The 17,253-nt window shown below is 42.4% G+C and overlaps 1 protein-coding gene across 24 annotated transcripts in view; it reads left to right on the top strand.

Moving 5' to 3' along the window:
* The window catches only part of SPECC1 (sperm antigen with calponin homology and coiled-coil domains 1), a 476,325-nt gene that overhangs the window by 306,627 nt on the left and 152,445 nt on the right, over positions 1–17,253 (top strand). For all 24 annotated transcript variants that reach the window (XR_010318469.1, XR_010318470.1, XM_064271864.1 and 21 more), the window contains 3 exons: positions 6,530–6,737; positions 9,991–10,064; positions 10,431–10,609. Coding sequence is in view for 22 of the 24 variants with exons in the window: in XM_064271864.1 (XP_064127934.1) it covers positions 6,530–6,737; positions 9,991–10,064; positions 10,431–10,609 (461 nt within the window). In the remaining 2 variants the exon portion in view is untranslated. The remainder of the gene's footprint in view (positions 1–6,529; positions 6,738–9,990; positions 10,065–10,430; positions 10,610–17,253) is intronic.

The raw sequence follows: 17,253 nt of genomic DNA, 5'->3' as shown, positions 1-17,253 counted from the left end.
TCTAGGCCAACTGGCATAGTGAAGTTTATTAAGAAAATGTCCTGTATCCCACTTTGGTGAGTGGCATCTGGGGTCTTAAAAGCTAGCAAGAGGCAATCTAAGATGCATCAATTGGTCCCAACCCACCCGGAGCAAAGGAGAATGAAGAATGCCACAGACACAAGGAAAATATGAGCCCAAGAGACAGGGCCATGTAAACCAGAGACTCACATCAGCCTGAGACCAGAAGACCTAGATGGTGCCTGGCTACCAATAATGACCTTCCTGACAGGGAACACAACAGACAGTCCCTGATGGAGCAGGAGAAAAGTGGGGTGCAGAACTCAAATTTTCGTAAAACTCAAGACTTAATGCTCTGACTAAGACTGGAGAGACTCCAGGAGACTTGGCCCCCATACTCTCAGCGCAAAACTAAAACCATTCCCAAAGCCACCTCTTCAGACTAAGATTGGACTTGACTGTAAAACATAACATGATATTTGTGAAGCGTGTACTTCTTAGCTCAGGTAGACTCATGAGACTAAATGGGCAGCTCCTGTCTGGAGGTGAGATGAGAAGGCAGAAAGGGACAGGACCTGGTTGAATGGACATGGGAAATCCAGGGTAGAAAGCAGGAGTGTGCTGTCACATTACAGGAAGAGCAACTAGGGTCACATAACAATGTGTATAAATTTTCGTATGAGAAACTAACTTGAACTGTAAACTTTCACTTAAAACACAATAAAATTTTTTTAAAAAAATCAAACGGTGCATTGTATTAGGCAAATTTGTTGCCCAATACAGATTTTAAAGTTTTATAAAGCAAAGGTGTCACTTTGATTACTAAGGTGTCCCTGACTCAAGCCATGGTCTTTTCAGTTGCCTCATATGCCTGTGAGAGCTGAACAGTGGAAAAGTGAGTCAGAAGAAGAACTGATGCGTTTGAATTGTGATGCTGGCAAATAATATTGAACATGTCATAGACTGCCAGAAGACCAAACAAAGCAGTCTTAGAAGACATACAGTCAGAATGCTCCTTCAAAGCAAGAATGGCAAGACTTCATCTTGCTTACTTTGGACACATCATCAGAAAAGACCAGTTGCTAGAAAAGGACATCATGGTTGGCAACGTAGAGGGCCAGTGAGAACAAGGGAAACCCTCAGTGAGGTGGACTGGCACAACATCCACAACAGTGAGCTCAGACATACCAATATATCAACAATCTTGAGGATGGCACAGGACCTGGCAATGTTTCTTTCTCTTGTACATAAGGTCACCATTACTCGGAGCTGACTTGATGGCAGCTAACAACAACAAAGTTATTCAAGCCGTCATTCTCATTCCAAGTTTATTTACTTCTGTGTTGTCATTAGTTACCATCAAGTCAATTCCAACTCATGGCGACGGTGTAGAACAGAGTAGGACTGCCCTATAGGGCTTCCAAGGCTGTAATATGTATGGAAACAGACTACCACATCTTCCTTCCACAGAGTGACTTGTGGGTTGGAATCACCGACCTTTGGGTTAGCAGCCGAGCGCTTTTACCACTGAGCCACCACACCTCCTTATTTACTGTCATTAACTTTTGTTTTTTTTTTAGTTGAGGAAACTGAAGCAGAGACTAAGAAACTAGCCAGCTATTTAATTGTTGAAAGAGGATTCAAACTGGGCTCTGACACCCGAACTCAATCAATGGTTTATACTGCTCCTCAGTTATCTGAAAACAAAGATGAGATGGAAAAAATTTAAGCAGATCCAAGGATTCTAATACACTGTAGCCTTAAGGTTTGAAGGAAGCAACCATTTAAGCCTCAGTAAACTAGGAGAATTTTACTTAATTATGATACAGTAGAGAAAAATCACCGTGAAAATCTGAGTTATCAAGAAATGTTTTGTTTGGTTTCTGACTTGAACCTTGAGGTGATGAATTGGCAGGGGTGGGGAAGGTGGCAAGGCTGCTGGAAGAGAACAGCCACCTCTGAGGCCAAAGAGCACAGCTTTGAGCGAGGAGGTAAGGCCGATAGTTTGTAAGTGTTGTGGTGCGCAGGGTGGTAACTGGAAGCAGGGTGCGAGAAGGTGCCAGTCAAGCCATCTGCACTTTATCCTCAAGGCAGCAGGCAACTCTGAAGACGCCTGAGGTATGGTTTCCCATGGGATGGACCCCGGCCTTTGTTGTGACTACAGCGCAGTTCTGCTCCCCTCACTCGTATACAGCTGTTGGTCCTAAGAGCAGCCCGCAATGAACTTCTTGCATGCGCACATCCATAGCGTAGGCTTTTTCTCAAGGAAGCTGACCTGTGACAGTATCTCTTCCTCATCCTCAGTGTCTGACAAGCCAGAAGAAAAGTCTAATGCTTGCTGAGATTCTCGACCAGTTCAATCGCATACCTTCCCTGCAGCTTTTGGTTGTACTGTGGAGTCCTGCATGTGTGTGAGAGGCTGGCCCCTGTGTGGAGGCCACAGGACAGTCGGGGCGCCTTGTTTGCTTCTCCTGCCCTCTGCCTTTGGTGATTGTCAGAACTGGGAGGGAGGGCTCTAACCGCCTCTTCTCCAGGAAGGACTGCTGCTTCTTCAAAGCTCACTTGAATCTATTTATAATGTAATTCCTAATACCAGATTTCTAGAAAAAGATGAGAGGTGTTTGGAATGTATGAAAGTGATTTCTTTTTAAAAAGAAAACACTGAAAATCACCTTGCTGAGTATCTGGTAGTCAGAAAGACCAGTGATGTGAAAAGGCAACCCTGGGATTCTGACTGACAGTCGCCCAACTAGGGTTTTGACATCAGCTATTTGGTCCTCTGGATTATTCTATTCCAATTATTTAATGTTTCTCTCTGTCCATTTGTTAGTCTTTAAAATGAGTACAAAAGTATTTCCAGCTCCCGTTGTGGCTGAGTCAGCTCTGACTCATGGTGCCCCATGTGACTCAGGGTAGAACTGTGCCATATAGGTTTTCAGTGGCCGATTTTTTCAGAAGTAGATCACCAGGCCTTTCTTCTAGGCAGACTTGAATCGCCAACCTTTCAGTTAGAAGCGAAGCTTGTTAAATATTTGCAATACCCAGGACCATAAAAATATTACCTGCCTGTTATTATCTAGCAAGGCTCTGTGAGAAGTTGTGAAACTAAAGTTTTTGTTTTTTAAGAAAAGCGTTTTCTGTAATACATTTTTGAGCTCGAAGAAATCGTTCCAAAATCAAGAAGGAGGAGTGTTTGTATGTATGTGATCTGTATGTTTGCCGACCCAGCATCCTGAGTGTACATACATCACCGTGATCCACACCTCCCCCGTGTGACGTTTGGTGCCTGCAAACCTGGCCAGCCCACATGTGGGGTGCAAAGGGAGGACAGAGCATCTACGAGGCCAACAACCTCAAGGGCTCACAAGACCTTCTTCAGGGTGCTCAGCCTCAGTGACCCGTTCAAGTCTCCAGTTTCACTCCTGACCTGGGATGAGAGGCCCTCAGCCTGAGGACCCCATGACATGGAGCCTGGCTTGCTCTGCACGAGGCAACGGTCTGACTCGGAATGCAGAACTCAAATACTGCTTCCTTTGCTACATTCAGATATTAACCTTTTAGTATCTAAAATACAGGGCCACTTTTCACCTCAAAAGTCTTCTGTTTGATAAAATAGCTATCATAAGGTATAAGATAATGGTGTTGATCTTTTGTGTGTGTTGGAGCTTTCTTGGTCAAATGGACCTGTGCTCTGTGCTATATTAGTATCTCATACTGTATGCACTAAGACATAAGGCAATTACAAGAGAAATAACAACTTCTATTGAGTGCTTACTATGTGCCAGGCACTGTGATAAACTTTTTAAAATTACATTTTGAATATATATGTAAAAGTTCAGTAACACTGATTACATCTACAAGTTGTACTCCCTGTGTATTCTCGCTATCTGATAAACTTTTTAAGTGCATTATTTCATTTAACTGCCTCCATTGTTCAAATAGGTCCCTGGGTGGCACAGATGGGTAAGCAGTAGTTTACTAACTAAAAGGTTGGTGGTTCAGACCCACCCAGAGGTGTCTCAGAAGTAAGGCCTGGCAATCTGCTTCTGAAAGATCACAGCCTTAAAAAATCTATGGAGCAATTCCACTCTGCACACATGGGGTGGACATGAGTTAGCATCAAATCGATAGCAACTAATGACAACAGCAGCATCGTTCAGATGAGGAGAACACGGCACAGGGATTAAAAGTCACGGGGCTTAATTTGGTAGAATTGGGATTTAAACCTGGCAGTCTGGCTTAGGGTCTACACTCTTAGCCACTGTGATGTACTTCAGTAGTTTTCAAGCTATTGACCACAACCCGTAATACCAACCAAACCAAACCAAGCCCGTTGCAATCCAGTGCCACACACCTGTTTATCTGAAACTCGAGTTTCACAGAACAATACTTAACACAGGTGATGTACTCCGCTTCTTTCCCGTGCTGGTCCTCTCACTCTCCTAATTTCTTCCCTTCCTTCTTTCTCTCGTTTTCTTTTACCCTTTTCCTTTTTTTCCTCTCCCTGCCTCCTTCCTCCCTTCTTTCCTTCTTTATTGATTATAGTCTCATAGTTGAAAAACATAGCAATACTGCTTTCCAGTGTTTGTTCTTTCATTCATTCATCAAACATTTATTAAGCACCTCCCATCTCTGACCCCTCTCCCATCTGTCAGTTTGTTGTACTTTGGTGGCTTACATGCTGCTGTGATGCTGGAAGCTATGCCACCAATATTTCATACACCACCAGGGTCACCCATGGTGGACAGTTTTCAGCAGAGCTTCTAGACTAAGACAGACTAGGAAGAAAGGCCTGGCAATCTGCTTCTGAAAATTACTCAATGAAAAGCCTGTGGATCACAACAGAATATTGTCCAATATAGTTTTGAAAGATGATCTTCTAGGTTGGGAGGCACTCAAGAAACAAAGTGGACACAACAGTGGACTCATGGATGCACACAATCATGAAGATGTTGCAGGACCAGGCAATGTTTCGCTCTGTTATACGTAAGGTCTCCATGAGTCGAAGCTGATAGATGGCGGCTAACGAGCAACGTATGGCTGGCGCTGTGTAGGCACTGGGGAGACAAGGGCGAATAAGACAGGCAAGGCCCCTTAGTAACAGCCAGAAGCTTTTGCACATGAAATGTAATTGGACAAAAATGTTATTGCATATGGGGATTCCTCCCCCAAAACCTAGAATTAATCTATTAGTTTTCCTGGTAAATGTACAACTACTTAGTAACACTTAATTAAAGAACTGTAGGAAAGGGGAAGTGGTGTTTATTGAGCATGTTCACAATAATAAAATAATTGGCATATTCAGACAGTGGGATACTACACAGCAATTAATTAATGACCTAGAATGATGTGTGTCAATTTGGATACATCTCAGAAGCGGTAAAAAGCAAGTTACAAAATCATCAGTGTAATATAGTACAGGACAAAAGCATAGTGTCGTGTAATCCCCAGTATAACACAGACACTACCAAACCGTAAAGTAGTATAACACCATTTGTGTACATTTTTTAAAGCATCCAGAATAATACCATATATTATCATGGGCAAATGCATTTATAGTAAAAATGGAAAATGTTTCGAGGAATGACCACACATCAATTTGGGGATAATTTTCACTCTCTGGGGTGGGAGCAAAACTTGAAGTTTTAACAAACCAGTTAAAATAAAAAGATATAGCAAATGTGGCAAAATTTAGCCACTGTTAAATCTGTTTGGTGCATGGTTGTCTCATTTTAGTGCTTTTTTGTATATTTGTAAGTTTTGAAAATTGAAAAAGTAAGTCAAAGTTTCTGTTTTGGGTACATGCACATTTCTATGTTCTATGCCTTCTTCTGGCATTCTGTGTCATGCCCATGTTGTATGCCTCTAAAGAAGCACTGTAACCACAAGTATTTTATGGCTAAGGAGATTTGGGGTAGGTAGGGGTTCTGGGTGGCACCGTTTGCTCTCAGCTACTAATAGAAGAGTTGGTGGTTCACATCCACTCACTAGTGCTGCACAAGAAAGGCCTGGCAGTCTCTACTTCTGAAAATAAGCCAGTGAAAACCCTGTGAATCAGATCTGATCCACAGCCAATCTGGGGGATGGCGGATGGCGCAAGACCTGGCAGTGTTTTCCTCCGTTGTTCACGGGCTTGACGTGAGCTGCACGTCGTTCATAGCTCACCAGCAGAGGGCACTGCTCCGTAACAGATGTGAGGTGGGGTCAGCCACACACAGCAGCCAGCCCAGCTCTCCTGGTGTGAGGCACCGGCCTACCCATAGGTAAACGAGGGGTACAGAAATACATGCAGCTGCCTTTCTGCTTGTAGGAAGGTGCACAGAATCCACCCACTTGGTCGTTTACAGACATTGTGTTTTACTGCATGTTCGTAGGCTTGGCTGTGTCAGAGGCTAAGGATACAGAAGCTGTACCCAGTACAGCACATACCAAGAACAGCCTTTGCTCTCGTGTTGATGAATCTGCTGCTGGTTTGTGTGGGAACTTTCTGTTGTAAAACTCACTGGGGAACATTCCTTTTTTATTCTAGATGGAAAAGGATTACTCTTGTCTGAAGGAGATATGTGATCATCAAGCAGAACAACTGAGCAGAACCAGCCTAAAACTTCAGGAGAAAGCGTCAGAGAGTGATGCAGAGATCAAAGACATGAAGGAAACTATATTCGAATTGGAAGATCAGGTGGAACAGCACCGAGCAGTCAAGTTACATAATAACCAAATCATTAGTGAACTAGAAAGTAAGCAAAACTGAAACCCATTGCCAACCGGTCAATTCTGAGTCATAGCGACCGTACAGGACAGAGTAGAACTGCCCCATAGGGTTTCCAAGGAGTGGCTGGTAGATTCGAACAGCTGACCTTTTGGTTAGCAGCTGAGCACTTAACCACTGCGCCACCAGGGCTCTAAGTAAAACCAAAAAAAAAAAAACCAAACCCATTCCCATCGAGTCAATTCCAACTCACAGCGACCCTATAGGACAGAGTAGAACTGCCCCAGAGAGCTTCCAAGGAACAGCTGGTGAATTTTAACTACTGACCTTTTGGTTAGCAGCCATACCACTTAACCACTACACCACCAGGGTTTCTGGAGCCCTAGTGGCACAGTGGTTAAGAGCTCAGCTACTAGCCAAAAGGTTTACACTTCAAATCCACCAGGCAATCCTTGGAAAGTGAAACCAAGACCTGGCTAAATGTGGAACAGGATAATAGAGAAAAACCAGCAGCAGTGAGTAACTGTGAGGGTATATGACACGTGTGTTATCTGGGATTTAAAAATTCTTACTTTCAGGTGTCCTGTAATCTTACATGAAGAATGGCACTTAAGAAAAACTGAATAATAAATCTTTTTAACTAAATTAAAAACTGGATGACATAGAAAAAAAGATTGTAGAGAACACAGGATGTCACAAGTTGAACATGAGTCGGCCATGTAAGGCAATTCTAAAAACAGCAGATGTGTTCTGGAAAGCGTCGAGTGTCCTGTGTGTAAACATGTTGCTGCCTGTCTCTAGAAAACTAATCTAGTTTGAGGCAGTGTGTTATGACAATTCAATTGTGACTATTTGATAGTTCCCATAGACTTTTCCTCAGGATGATCCATGGTTATTAGAGGTTATTCAGAATAAACTGTTCACTACAGTCCTGGTGGCGCAATAGTTAAGCTCTCGGTTGCTAACCGAAAGGAAAGTGATTCAAACCCACCCAGTGGTGCCACAGGAGGAAGACATGGCAATCTGCTTCTTGTAAAGGAGCCCTGCGGGGCAGTTCTGGTCTGTCCCGTGGGATCACTGTGAGTCGGAACTGCCTGAACTGCACACAGCAGCTATGCAGGCATCTGGCGGGTAGAAGATGGATAATGGATGTCACACTGCTACGCGTAATGTGTGCTCCTGGTCTCAGGGAGGAAACAATTCCAGCATGTGTCCCATTGATGCTAGGATATCACATAACTTATGTCCTAGTTACTTGACCACCTAGTTCTGAAGAGGTATCAATATATGGCTTATTTATAAACTCATTGTTTGGTTTGAATAGGGAAAGACATTTTTTAAAGAGGCTGAACATTGCCTGCTTTGTTCAAATAGACCTTATCAAAATGATCTCATCTAATGTGGTTTACTCTTGTAATAAAAGGAAATTCATGCACAAAGCTTATAGTGTCCCTAGCCATTACCAAAAGTAGCTTGCTTAGTCAGCTGCCTGGAAAGTTCCCGGATATGTACCAACATGTATATCCTATACTTTGATTAATTGGTTAGCGTCAGAGTTGCCAGTACCTGCTCCGTTCTTCTCAGAAGTGATAGACAGTAGAACTGCGGGATGTTGGCCTTCAGTGTCAGTGCCGTCCCGAGTGTTCTCAGTGGTCATGCTCAAGGATACAACACAAAAACTGGAGGCCATTGTCAGTATATATTTCCGCACAAACAGCACCATACTTGAAAAGAATAAAGTCAGAGAGGAGCTTTGTTTTGGGGGATGTATTGCTCTTGAGAAGTGAGTTGTGTTGTCCCCAAACCCTTGAAAGTCAGTACAGACACATCAGGAAACCAGCGTGTAATCACTCTCCAGAGCGAGTTTAGGCCCAGCCTTGTGCTTATTCCGTTAGGGTTGTCAAAGTGTAATAATTATTAGTATTACATTATTAAGGTGGAAGGTCTTTTAGCCTGGAGATCCAGGCTCATAAAAATCCTGCCCTAGACCAGTCATTCCTTCCCGTAAGATCCTCGAGAGGAATGGGCAGAGAAATAAAGGAAATTAAGGAGAGTTTTCTAATTCTGTAGCATTGAACCCAAGCACAATGCTACAGAACACCCCACCTACCAAACTGGAACCATTGGAGTAGGACCACATGTATTTTTTTTAAGCTTCTCAGATGATTCTGATTCGCATCTGTACTGTACAACTACTGCTGTAAAGTAGACCACAAGGGCCCACGGAAGAGTTTTAACTAGGAAAATGACATGAGCAGACTTCAGTGACACTGAGAGCATGGTGGAGGACAGTTATGGTGGAGAGAAAGGGAGGCAGGGAAGGCAAGCTGAAGTGGTTCTTAACTAGGGAGAGGCATTCATGCCACTGCGGAGTTCCTGGATGCTGCAAACCGTGAAGTGCTTGACTACTACCCAAAAAGCTAGCAGTTAGAACCTACCCAGAGGTGCCTCGGAAGACAGGCCTGGCAGTCTGCTTCCAAAAGATTAAGGCCTTGAAAACCCTATGGAGCAGCTCTACTCTGCGCACACTGGGCTGTCGTGACTCAGAATCAACTTGACGCCAACTAACAGCAACAAGCAGTCAAGTCACCTATGAAGTTTTCAAAATATAGTCTAGACTCTGTTTACCTTTGGAGATCCTCATTCAAATATCGATACTTGAAAAGCTTCACAAGTGATCCTGCTGTTTAAGAACCACTGCTACAGACACTGGTCTAAAAGTCACCGTTGTAATAAGCAGTTGTACCCTCTATTATATGAAAGTCCTCTCACTACAGAAAAGGGCACTCAGGTAGATTGTGTGTGAATATTAGAGAGGCAGAGAGAACATAAATGACTATTTAGATCTTTTTCTGTAGTGTTGCACGGTTGTGTAACTTGTTGTCTGAGGATATAACCTAAATACAAAAAAGCAAAACAAACCCTGTTGCCGTCGAGTTAATTCCAACTCGTAGGGACCCTATAGGTGAGAGTAGAACTGCCCCAAAGGATTTTCAAGGAGCAGCTGGTGGATTCTAACTGCTGACCTTTTAGTTAGCAGCTGAGCTTTTAACCAGTGCGCCACCAGGGTGCCACTTATTTTTCAAATCATCCCATTCTCAATCTTAGAGGAACCTCCTGCTTCTAGCCCCTAGTTTGCAGAGTGCTAAAAAAATTGAAGTTTATAGTAGAGTTGATGAATTTTAAAGCCTGTGGCAGTATCAAAGGCTGATTCTTTGCTACCTAGCTTACTTTCTCCCCAGTCTCACAGCTCTTACAACTCCTGTCTGATTTCTTTCTAGGTAATGTGTTGAAGCTGGAGGAACAGAAGTTAGACCTGGAGAAGCAGCTAAAGACACTCACTAAGCAGATGAAGGTGAGATGTGGATAACGACAGTGTAACTTAACCCCACGTTAGCTTTAGAAACCATCCAAAAATGCCCTGATTACCTTCTCCAGAATGCTTTCTTGTAATACATTTCCTCATCATAGGCCCTGGAGCCATAAATGAGAGTTGGCAGGAAGAAAAATTAAACTAGTTCTGTTTTAGGATGGAGGACTGACAACACTGAGGTGGAGTTCCCACCTGTGCCTCTTCCTAGAAGTGAGTTCACATGAAGCCAGTGGCTCACTAAGTCTGCCCAGTCCATCTTTCTCGGTGGTCAGCAGGGGGCACTTGGGGGCCCAGCTAGCAGTCTGGGTGCCATCGCTGGTAGGAACCTGATGGAATCTGGGTTTCCAGGAGGATACTGAGGAGTGGAGGCGGTTCCAGGCTGACCTGCAGACTGCCGTGGTGGTGGCCAACGACATCAAGTGTGAGGCCCAGCAGGAGCTGCGCACTGTGAAGAGGAGGCTGCTGGAGGAGGAGAAGAAGAATGCGAGGCTGCAGAAGGAGCTGGGTGATATCCAGGGCCACAGCAGGTTGGTGCAGGGCCACAGCAGATTGGAGCAGGGCTGAGCCTTTGTAAGCCTGATGGGCGTCCAGGCAGCACTGGCTGCTCTGCTCACTTAACCACTGTCTGGGGGGCTTTGTTGTCTGTAGATATGACACTTTTATGTCCTTCTGTGCCAGATTCTATCCTAGTTTCTTCCTTCGGCTCACACTACCATCACAGCCTAAGAATATCTCAGTGCTTGATCAGTGCCATTTTCTGATGGAAAAACTCTTTGCTTTTTTATGTAGATAAGTTCTAACCAAGTCTCCTCCTAGGTTTAAAGGACAGAAGTAGTGCCTAGGACGTTCCTTAAATCTTAGCATTGGCTAGTATAGGGAAGCAAATACTTCAGGAGGCAGCAGCAACACCTTGTATAGGCAACTCTTAGGCAGTGGGAAAAGCTGGAATTGCGACCAGACAGAGGACTCACCCCTTCCAGCAGGGACAGGCTTCTTTATTGGTAGCACTCAGGGCCTGTTTCAAAACCCTTGAAACAACCCACTTTATGATGCATAATTTTCCCTTGTGTTCTTGAAGGAGGACACACAGTGCTTTAACTCAGAAAGCTGTGCTTAACAGTGAAATTTAAAAGAAACGTATTTTTGAAGTGGGAGTCCCTGCATGGTGCAAATGGCTAATGCACTTGGCTGCTAACTGAAAGGTTGAAGGCACCTTGGAAAAAGTCCTGGTGATCTGCTTCCAAAAAATCGGCTATTGAAAACCATACGGACCACAGTTCTCCTCTGGCGTACGTAGGGTTGGCGTGAATCAGAATCGACTCAACAGCTACTGGTACTAGTATTCTTAAAGTGAGCTGAAGCTTCACTGTTATCTAAAATTTAGATAGGTTACAAACAAGATCATAGACAGTATCTTAGAATATCACTAATGCAGGTTTACCTTTCTCCAGTCAAGACAAATGTCCTTAACTTTGAGATTCTTGGATATTAAGAAATTTTGAATTTTTAGGTGTCTCTCATATTTGAAATGTAATCTTTTAAAATCAAATTTAGTGGGTTCTAAATGCTGGTTTGTGTAATTTCCCCATTTTATATGTTCTCAAGGATCAGGTGGTTGTTCGTTGGCTAGATTCTGACCTCTTGGGTCTGTAACGTTGTATAACCATGATTTTTGTGACATTGGAAAGAGTAGATTTCTTCTCAAAATTCTGGTTTGATTCTCTTACTAAACTTGCTCCAAACAATCACTCATTCCTTTGTTTTATGACTTTTACATAAAGTAGACTCTAGAGGAGGGTTAAGAAAAAATATGTAGCTAGTTCCACAGTCCACTCTTAAAAATCAAAATCAGGGGGCGGAGCCAAGATGGCGGACTAGGCAGACGTTACCTCGGATCCCTCTTACAACAAAGACACGGAAAAACAAGTGAATCGATCACATACATAACAATCTACGAACCCTGAACAACAAACACGGATTTAGAGACGGAGAACGAACTAATACGGGGAAGCAGCGATTGTTTCCAGAGCCTGGAGCCAGCGTACCAGTCAGGTACGGCACAAGCACAGAGACCTGCTCCACCCCCCTGAACTAACCCCGGGAGGGGGTCCAGCCGGTTCCACGGGCGGCGTGGGACGCAGCCGGTAGGAGAAGTCCCCGGGAGGCAGTGACTGATCTTGGAGCAGAAAGAGCAGCATCCGAGCCGGGGAACCGTCCCGCAGGGATTTGGACTGCTCGCAGGTACGCCATAAACACGGAGAGTTGCTCCACCCCCTGAACTAACCCCGGGAAGGGGACCAGCCGGGTCGCGCGGGCGGCGTGGGACGCAGCCGGTAGGAGAAGTCCCCAGGAGGCAGCGACTGGTATTGGAGTGGGGAGAACAGCGTTCCAGCCGGGACACTTGGTCGCGGCACAAGCACGGGGAGCTACTCCACCCATCTGAACTAACCCCGGGAGGGGGCCCACCTGGTTCACGGGGCGGCACGGCCACGCGGCTGGAGGGACGAGAAGTCCCCGGGAGGCAGCGACTGATTTTGGAGTTGAGAGTGCACCGTCCCAGTAGGGGAGCCTTGACGCTGGGCGTGGGGCTGGAAGCGGAGGATCTGACCGTGACTCCAGCGGGCCAGACCCCCTGGGGGCAATCTCCACACAGCCAGCACACATAGGCGACGCGCCCGCGGGAATCTCAGATATAACAGTCATTCCAAGCAAGACAAGCAACTCTGGCTATATTCTGAGGTGCTACTCTCCTATCTCTCTGTTCCCTCCCCCACCCTCCCCAGGCGGCTTCATTAACATCTGAATAGCCTGAGCCAGAGGGAGAACTCTGATAGGGATCTGACTGCAGTTTTTTTTTAGCGGATTTTCTGGAAAAACTAGTTTCCCAGTGATGGCTCGGAGACAACAATCCATATCAAACCACTTAAAGAAGCAGCCCGTGACAGCTTCTCCAACCCCCCAAACAAAAGAATCAAAATCTTTCCCAAATGAAGATACAATTTTGGAATTATCAGATACAGAATATAAAAAACTAATTTACAGAATGCTTAATGATATCACAAATGAAATTAGGATATCTGCAGAAAAAGCCAAGGAACACACTGATAAAACTGTTGAAGAACTCAAAAAGATTATTCAAGAACATACTGGAAAAATTAATAAGTTGCAAGAATCCATAGAGAGACAACATGTAGAAATCCAAAAGATTAACAATAAAATAACAGAATTAGACAACACACTAGGAAGTCAGAGGAGCAGACTCGAGCAATTAGAATGCAGACTGGGACATCTGGAGGACCAGGGAATCAACACCAACATAGCTGAAAAAAAATCAGATAAAAGAATTAAAAAAAATGAAGAAACCCTAAGAATTATGTGGGACTCTATCAAGAAGGATAACCTGCGGGTGATTGGAGTCCCAGAACAGGGAGGGGGGACAGAAAACACAGAGAAAATAGTTGAAGAACTTCTGACAGAAAACTTCCCTGACATCATGAAAGACGAAAGGATATCTATCCAAGATGCTCATCGAACCCCATTTAAGATTGATACAAAAAGAAAAACACCAAGACATATTATCATCAAACTCACCAAAACCAAAGATAAACAGAAAATTTTAAAAGCAGCCAGGGAGAAAAGAAAGGTTTCCTTCAAGGGAGAATCAATAAGAATATGTTCTGACTACTCAGCAGAAACCATGCAGGCAAGAAGGGAATGGGACGACATATACAGAACACTGAAGGAGAAAAACTGCCAACCAAGGATCATATATCCAGCAAAACTCTCTCTGAAATATGAAGGCGAAATTAAGATATTTACAGACAAACACAAGTTTAGAGAATTTGCAAAAACCAAACCAAAGCTACAAGAAATACTAAAGGATATTGTTTGGTCAGAGAACCAATAATATCAGATATCAGCACAACACAAGGTCACAAAACAGAACGTCCTGATATCAACTCAAATAGGGAAATCACAAAAACAAACAAATTAAGATTAATTAAAAAAAAAAATACACATAACAGGGAATTATGGAAGTCAATAGGTAAAAGATCACAATAATCAAAAAGAGGGACTAAATACAGGAGGCATTGAACTGCCAGATGGAGAGTGATACAAGGCGATATAGAACAATACAAGTTAGGTTTTTACTTAGAAAAATAGGGGTATATAATGAGGTAACCACAAAAAGGCATAACAACTCTAACTCAAGACAAAAACCAAGAAAAACGTAACGACTCAACTAACATAAAGTCAAACACTATGAAAATGAGGATCTCACAATTTACTAAGAAAAACGCCTCAGCACAAAAAAGTGTGTGGAAAAATGAAATTGTCAACAACACACATAAAAAGGCATCAAAATGACAGCACTAAAAACTTATTTATCTATAATTACACTGAATGTAAATGGACTAAATGCACCAATAAAGAGACAGAGAGTCACAGACTGGATAAAGAAACACGATCCATCTATATGCTGCCTACAAGAGACACACCTTAGACTTAGAGACACAAACAAACTAAAACTCAAAGGATGGAAAAAAGTATATCAAGCAAACAATAAGCAAAAAAGAAGAGGAGTAGCAATATTAATTTCTGACAAAATAGACTTTAGACTTAAATCCACCACAAAGGATAAAGAAGGACACTATATAATGATAAAAGGGACAATTGAACAGGAAGACATAACCATATTAAATATTTACGCACCCAATGACAGGGCTGCAAGATACATAAATCAAATTTTAACAGAACTGAAAAGCGAGATAGATACCTCCACAATTATAGTAGGAGACTTCAACACACCACTTTCGGAGAAGGACAGGACATCCAGTAAGAAGCTAAACAGAGACACGGAAGATCTAATTACAACAATCAACCAACTTGACCTCATTGACTTATACAGAACTCTCCACCCAACTGCTGCAAAATATACTTTTTTTTCCAGCGCACATGGAACATTCTCTAGAATAGACCACATATTAGGTCATAAAACAAACCTTTGCAGAGTCCAAAACATCGAAATATTACAAAGCATCTTCTCAGACCACAAGGCAATAAAACTAGAAATCAATAACAGAAAAACGAGGGAAAAGAAATCAAATACTTGGAAAATGAACAATACCCTCCTGAAAAAAGACTGGGTTATAGAAGACATCAAGGAGGGAATAAGGAAATTCATAGAAAGCAACGAGAATGAAAATACTTCCTATCAAAACCTCTGGGACACAGCAAAAGCAGTGCTCAGAGGCCAATTTATATCAATAAATGCACACATACAAAAAGAAGAAAGAGCCAAAATCAGAGAACTGTCCCTACAACTTGAACAAATAGAAAGTGAGCAACAAAAGAATCCATCAGGCTCCAGAAGAAAACAAATAATAAAAATTAGAGCTGAACTAAATGAATTAGAGAACAGAAAAACAATCGAAAGAATTAACAAAGCCAAAAGCTGGTTCTTTGAAAAAATTAACAAAATTGATAAACCACTGGCTAGACTGACTAAAGAAATACAGGAAAGGAAACAAATAACCCGAATAAGAAATGAGAAGGACCACATCACAACAGAACCAAATGAAATTAAAAGAATCATTTCAGATTATTATGAAAAATTGTACTCTAACAAATTTGAAAACCTAGAAGAAATGGATGAATTCCTGGAAAAACACTACCTACCTAAACTAACACATTCAGAAGTAGAACAACTAAATAGACACATAACAAAAAAAGAGATTGAAACGGTAATCAAAAAACTCCCAACAAAAAAAAGTCCTGGCCCGGACGGCTTCACTGCAGAGTTCTACCAAATTTTCAGAGAAGAGTTAACACCACTACTACTAAAGGTATTCCAAAGCATAGAAAATAACGGAATACTACCCAACTCATTCTATGAAGCCACCATCTCCCTGATACCAAAACCAGGTAAAGACATTACAAAAAAAGAAAATTATAGACCTATATCCCTCATGAACATAGATGCAAAAATCCTCAACAAAATTCTAGCCAATAGAATCCAACGACACATCAAAAAAATAATTCACCCTGATCAAGTGGGATTTATACCAGGTATGCAAGGCTGGTTTAATATCAGAAAAACCATTAATGTAATCCATCACATAAATAAAACAAAAGACAAAAACCACATGATCTTATCAATTGATGCAGAAAAGGCATTTGACAAAGTCCAACACCCATTCATGATAAAAACTCTTACCAAAATAGGAATTGAAGGAAAATTCCTCAACATAATAAAGGGCATCTATGCAAAGCCAACAGCCAATATCACTCTAAATGGAGAGAACCTGAAAGCATTTCCCTTGAGAACGGGAACCAGACAAGGATGCCCTTTATCACCACTCTTATTCAACATCGTGTTGGAAGTCTTAGCCAGGGCAATCAGGCTAGACAAAGAAATAAAAGGTATCCGGATTGGTAAGGAAGAAGTAAAGTTATCACTATTTGCAGATGACATGATTATATACACAGAAAGCCCTAAGGAATCCTCCAGAAAACTACTGAAACTAATAGAAGAGTTTGGCAGAGTCTCAGGTTATAAAATAAACATACAAAAATCACTTGGATTCCTCTACATCAACAAAAAGAACACCGAAGAGGAAATAACCAAATCAATACCATTCACAGTAGCCCCCAAGAAGATAAGATACTTAGGAATAAATCTTACCAAGGATGTAAAAGACCTATACAAAGAAAACTACAAAGCTCTACTACAAGAAATTCAAAAGGACATACTTAAGTGGAAAAACATACCTTGCTCATGGATAGGAAGACTTAACATAGTAAAAATGTCTATTCTACCAAAAGCCATCTATACATTTAACGCACTTCCGATCCAAATTCCAATGTCATATTTTAAGGGGATAGAGAAACAAATCACCAATTTCATATGGAAGGGAAAGAAGCCCCAGATAAGCAAAGCACTACTGAAAAAGAAGAAGAAAGTGGGAGGCCTCACCTTACCTGACTTCAGAACCTATTATACTGCCACAGTAGTCAAAACAGCCTGGTATTGGTATAACAACAGACACATAGACCAATGGAACAGAATTGAGAACCCAGACATAGATCCATCCACGTATGAGCAGCTGATATTTGACAAAGGACCAGTGTCAATTAACTGGGGAAAAGACAGCCTTTTTAACAAATGGTG

The sequence above is a fragment of the Loxodonta africana genome, chromosome 18 (genome assembly GCF_030014295.1).
Source record: "Loxodonta africana isolate mLoxAfr1 chromosome 18, mLoxAfr1.hap2, whole genome shotgun sequence".
Lineage (NCBI taxonomy): Eukaryota > Metazoa > Chordata > Mammalia > Proboscidea > Elephantidae > Loxodonta > Loxodonta africana.
This window is presented reverse-complemented; position numbering and strand designations above follow the sequence as displayed.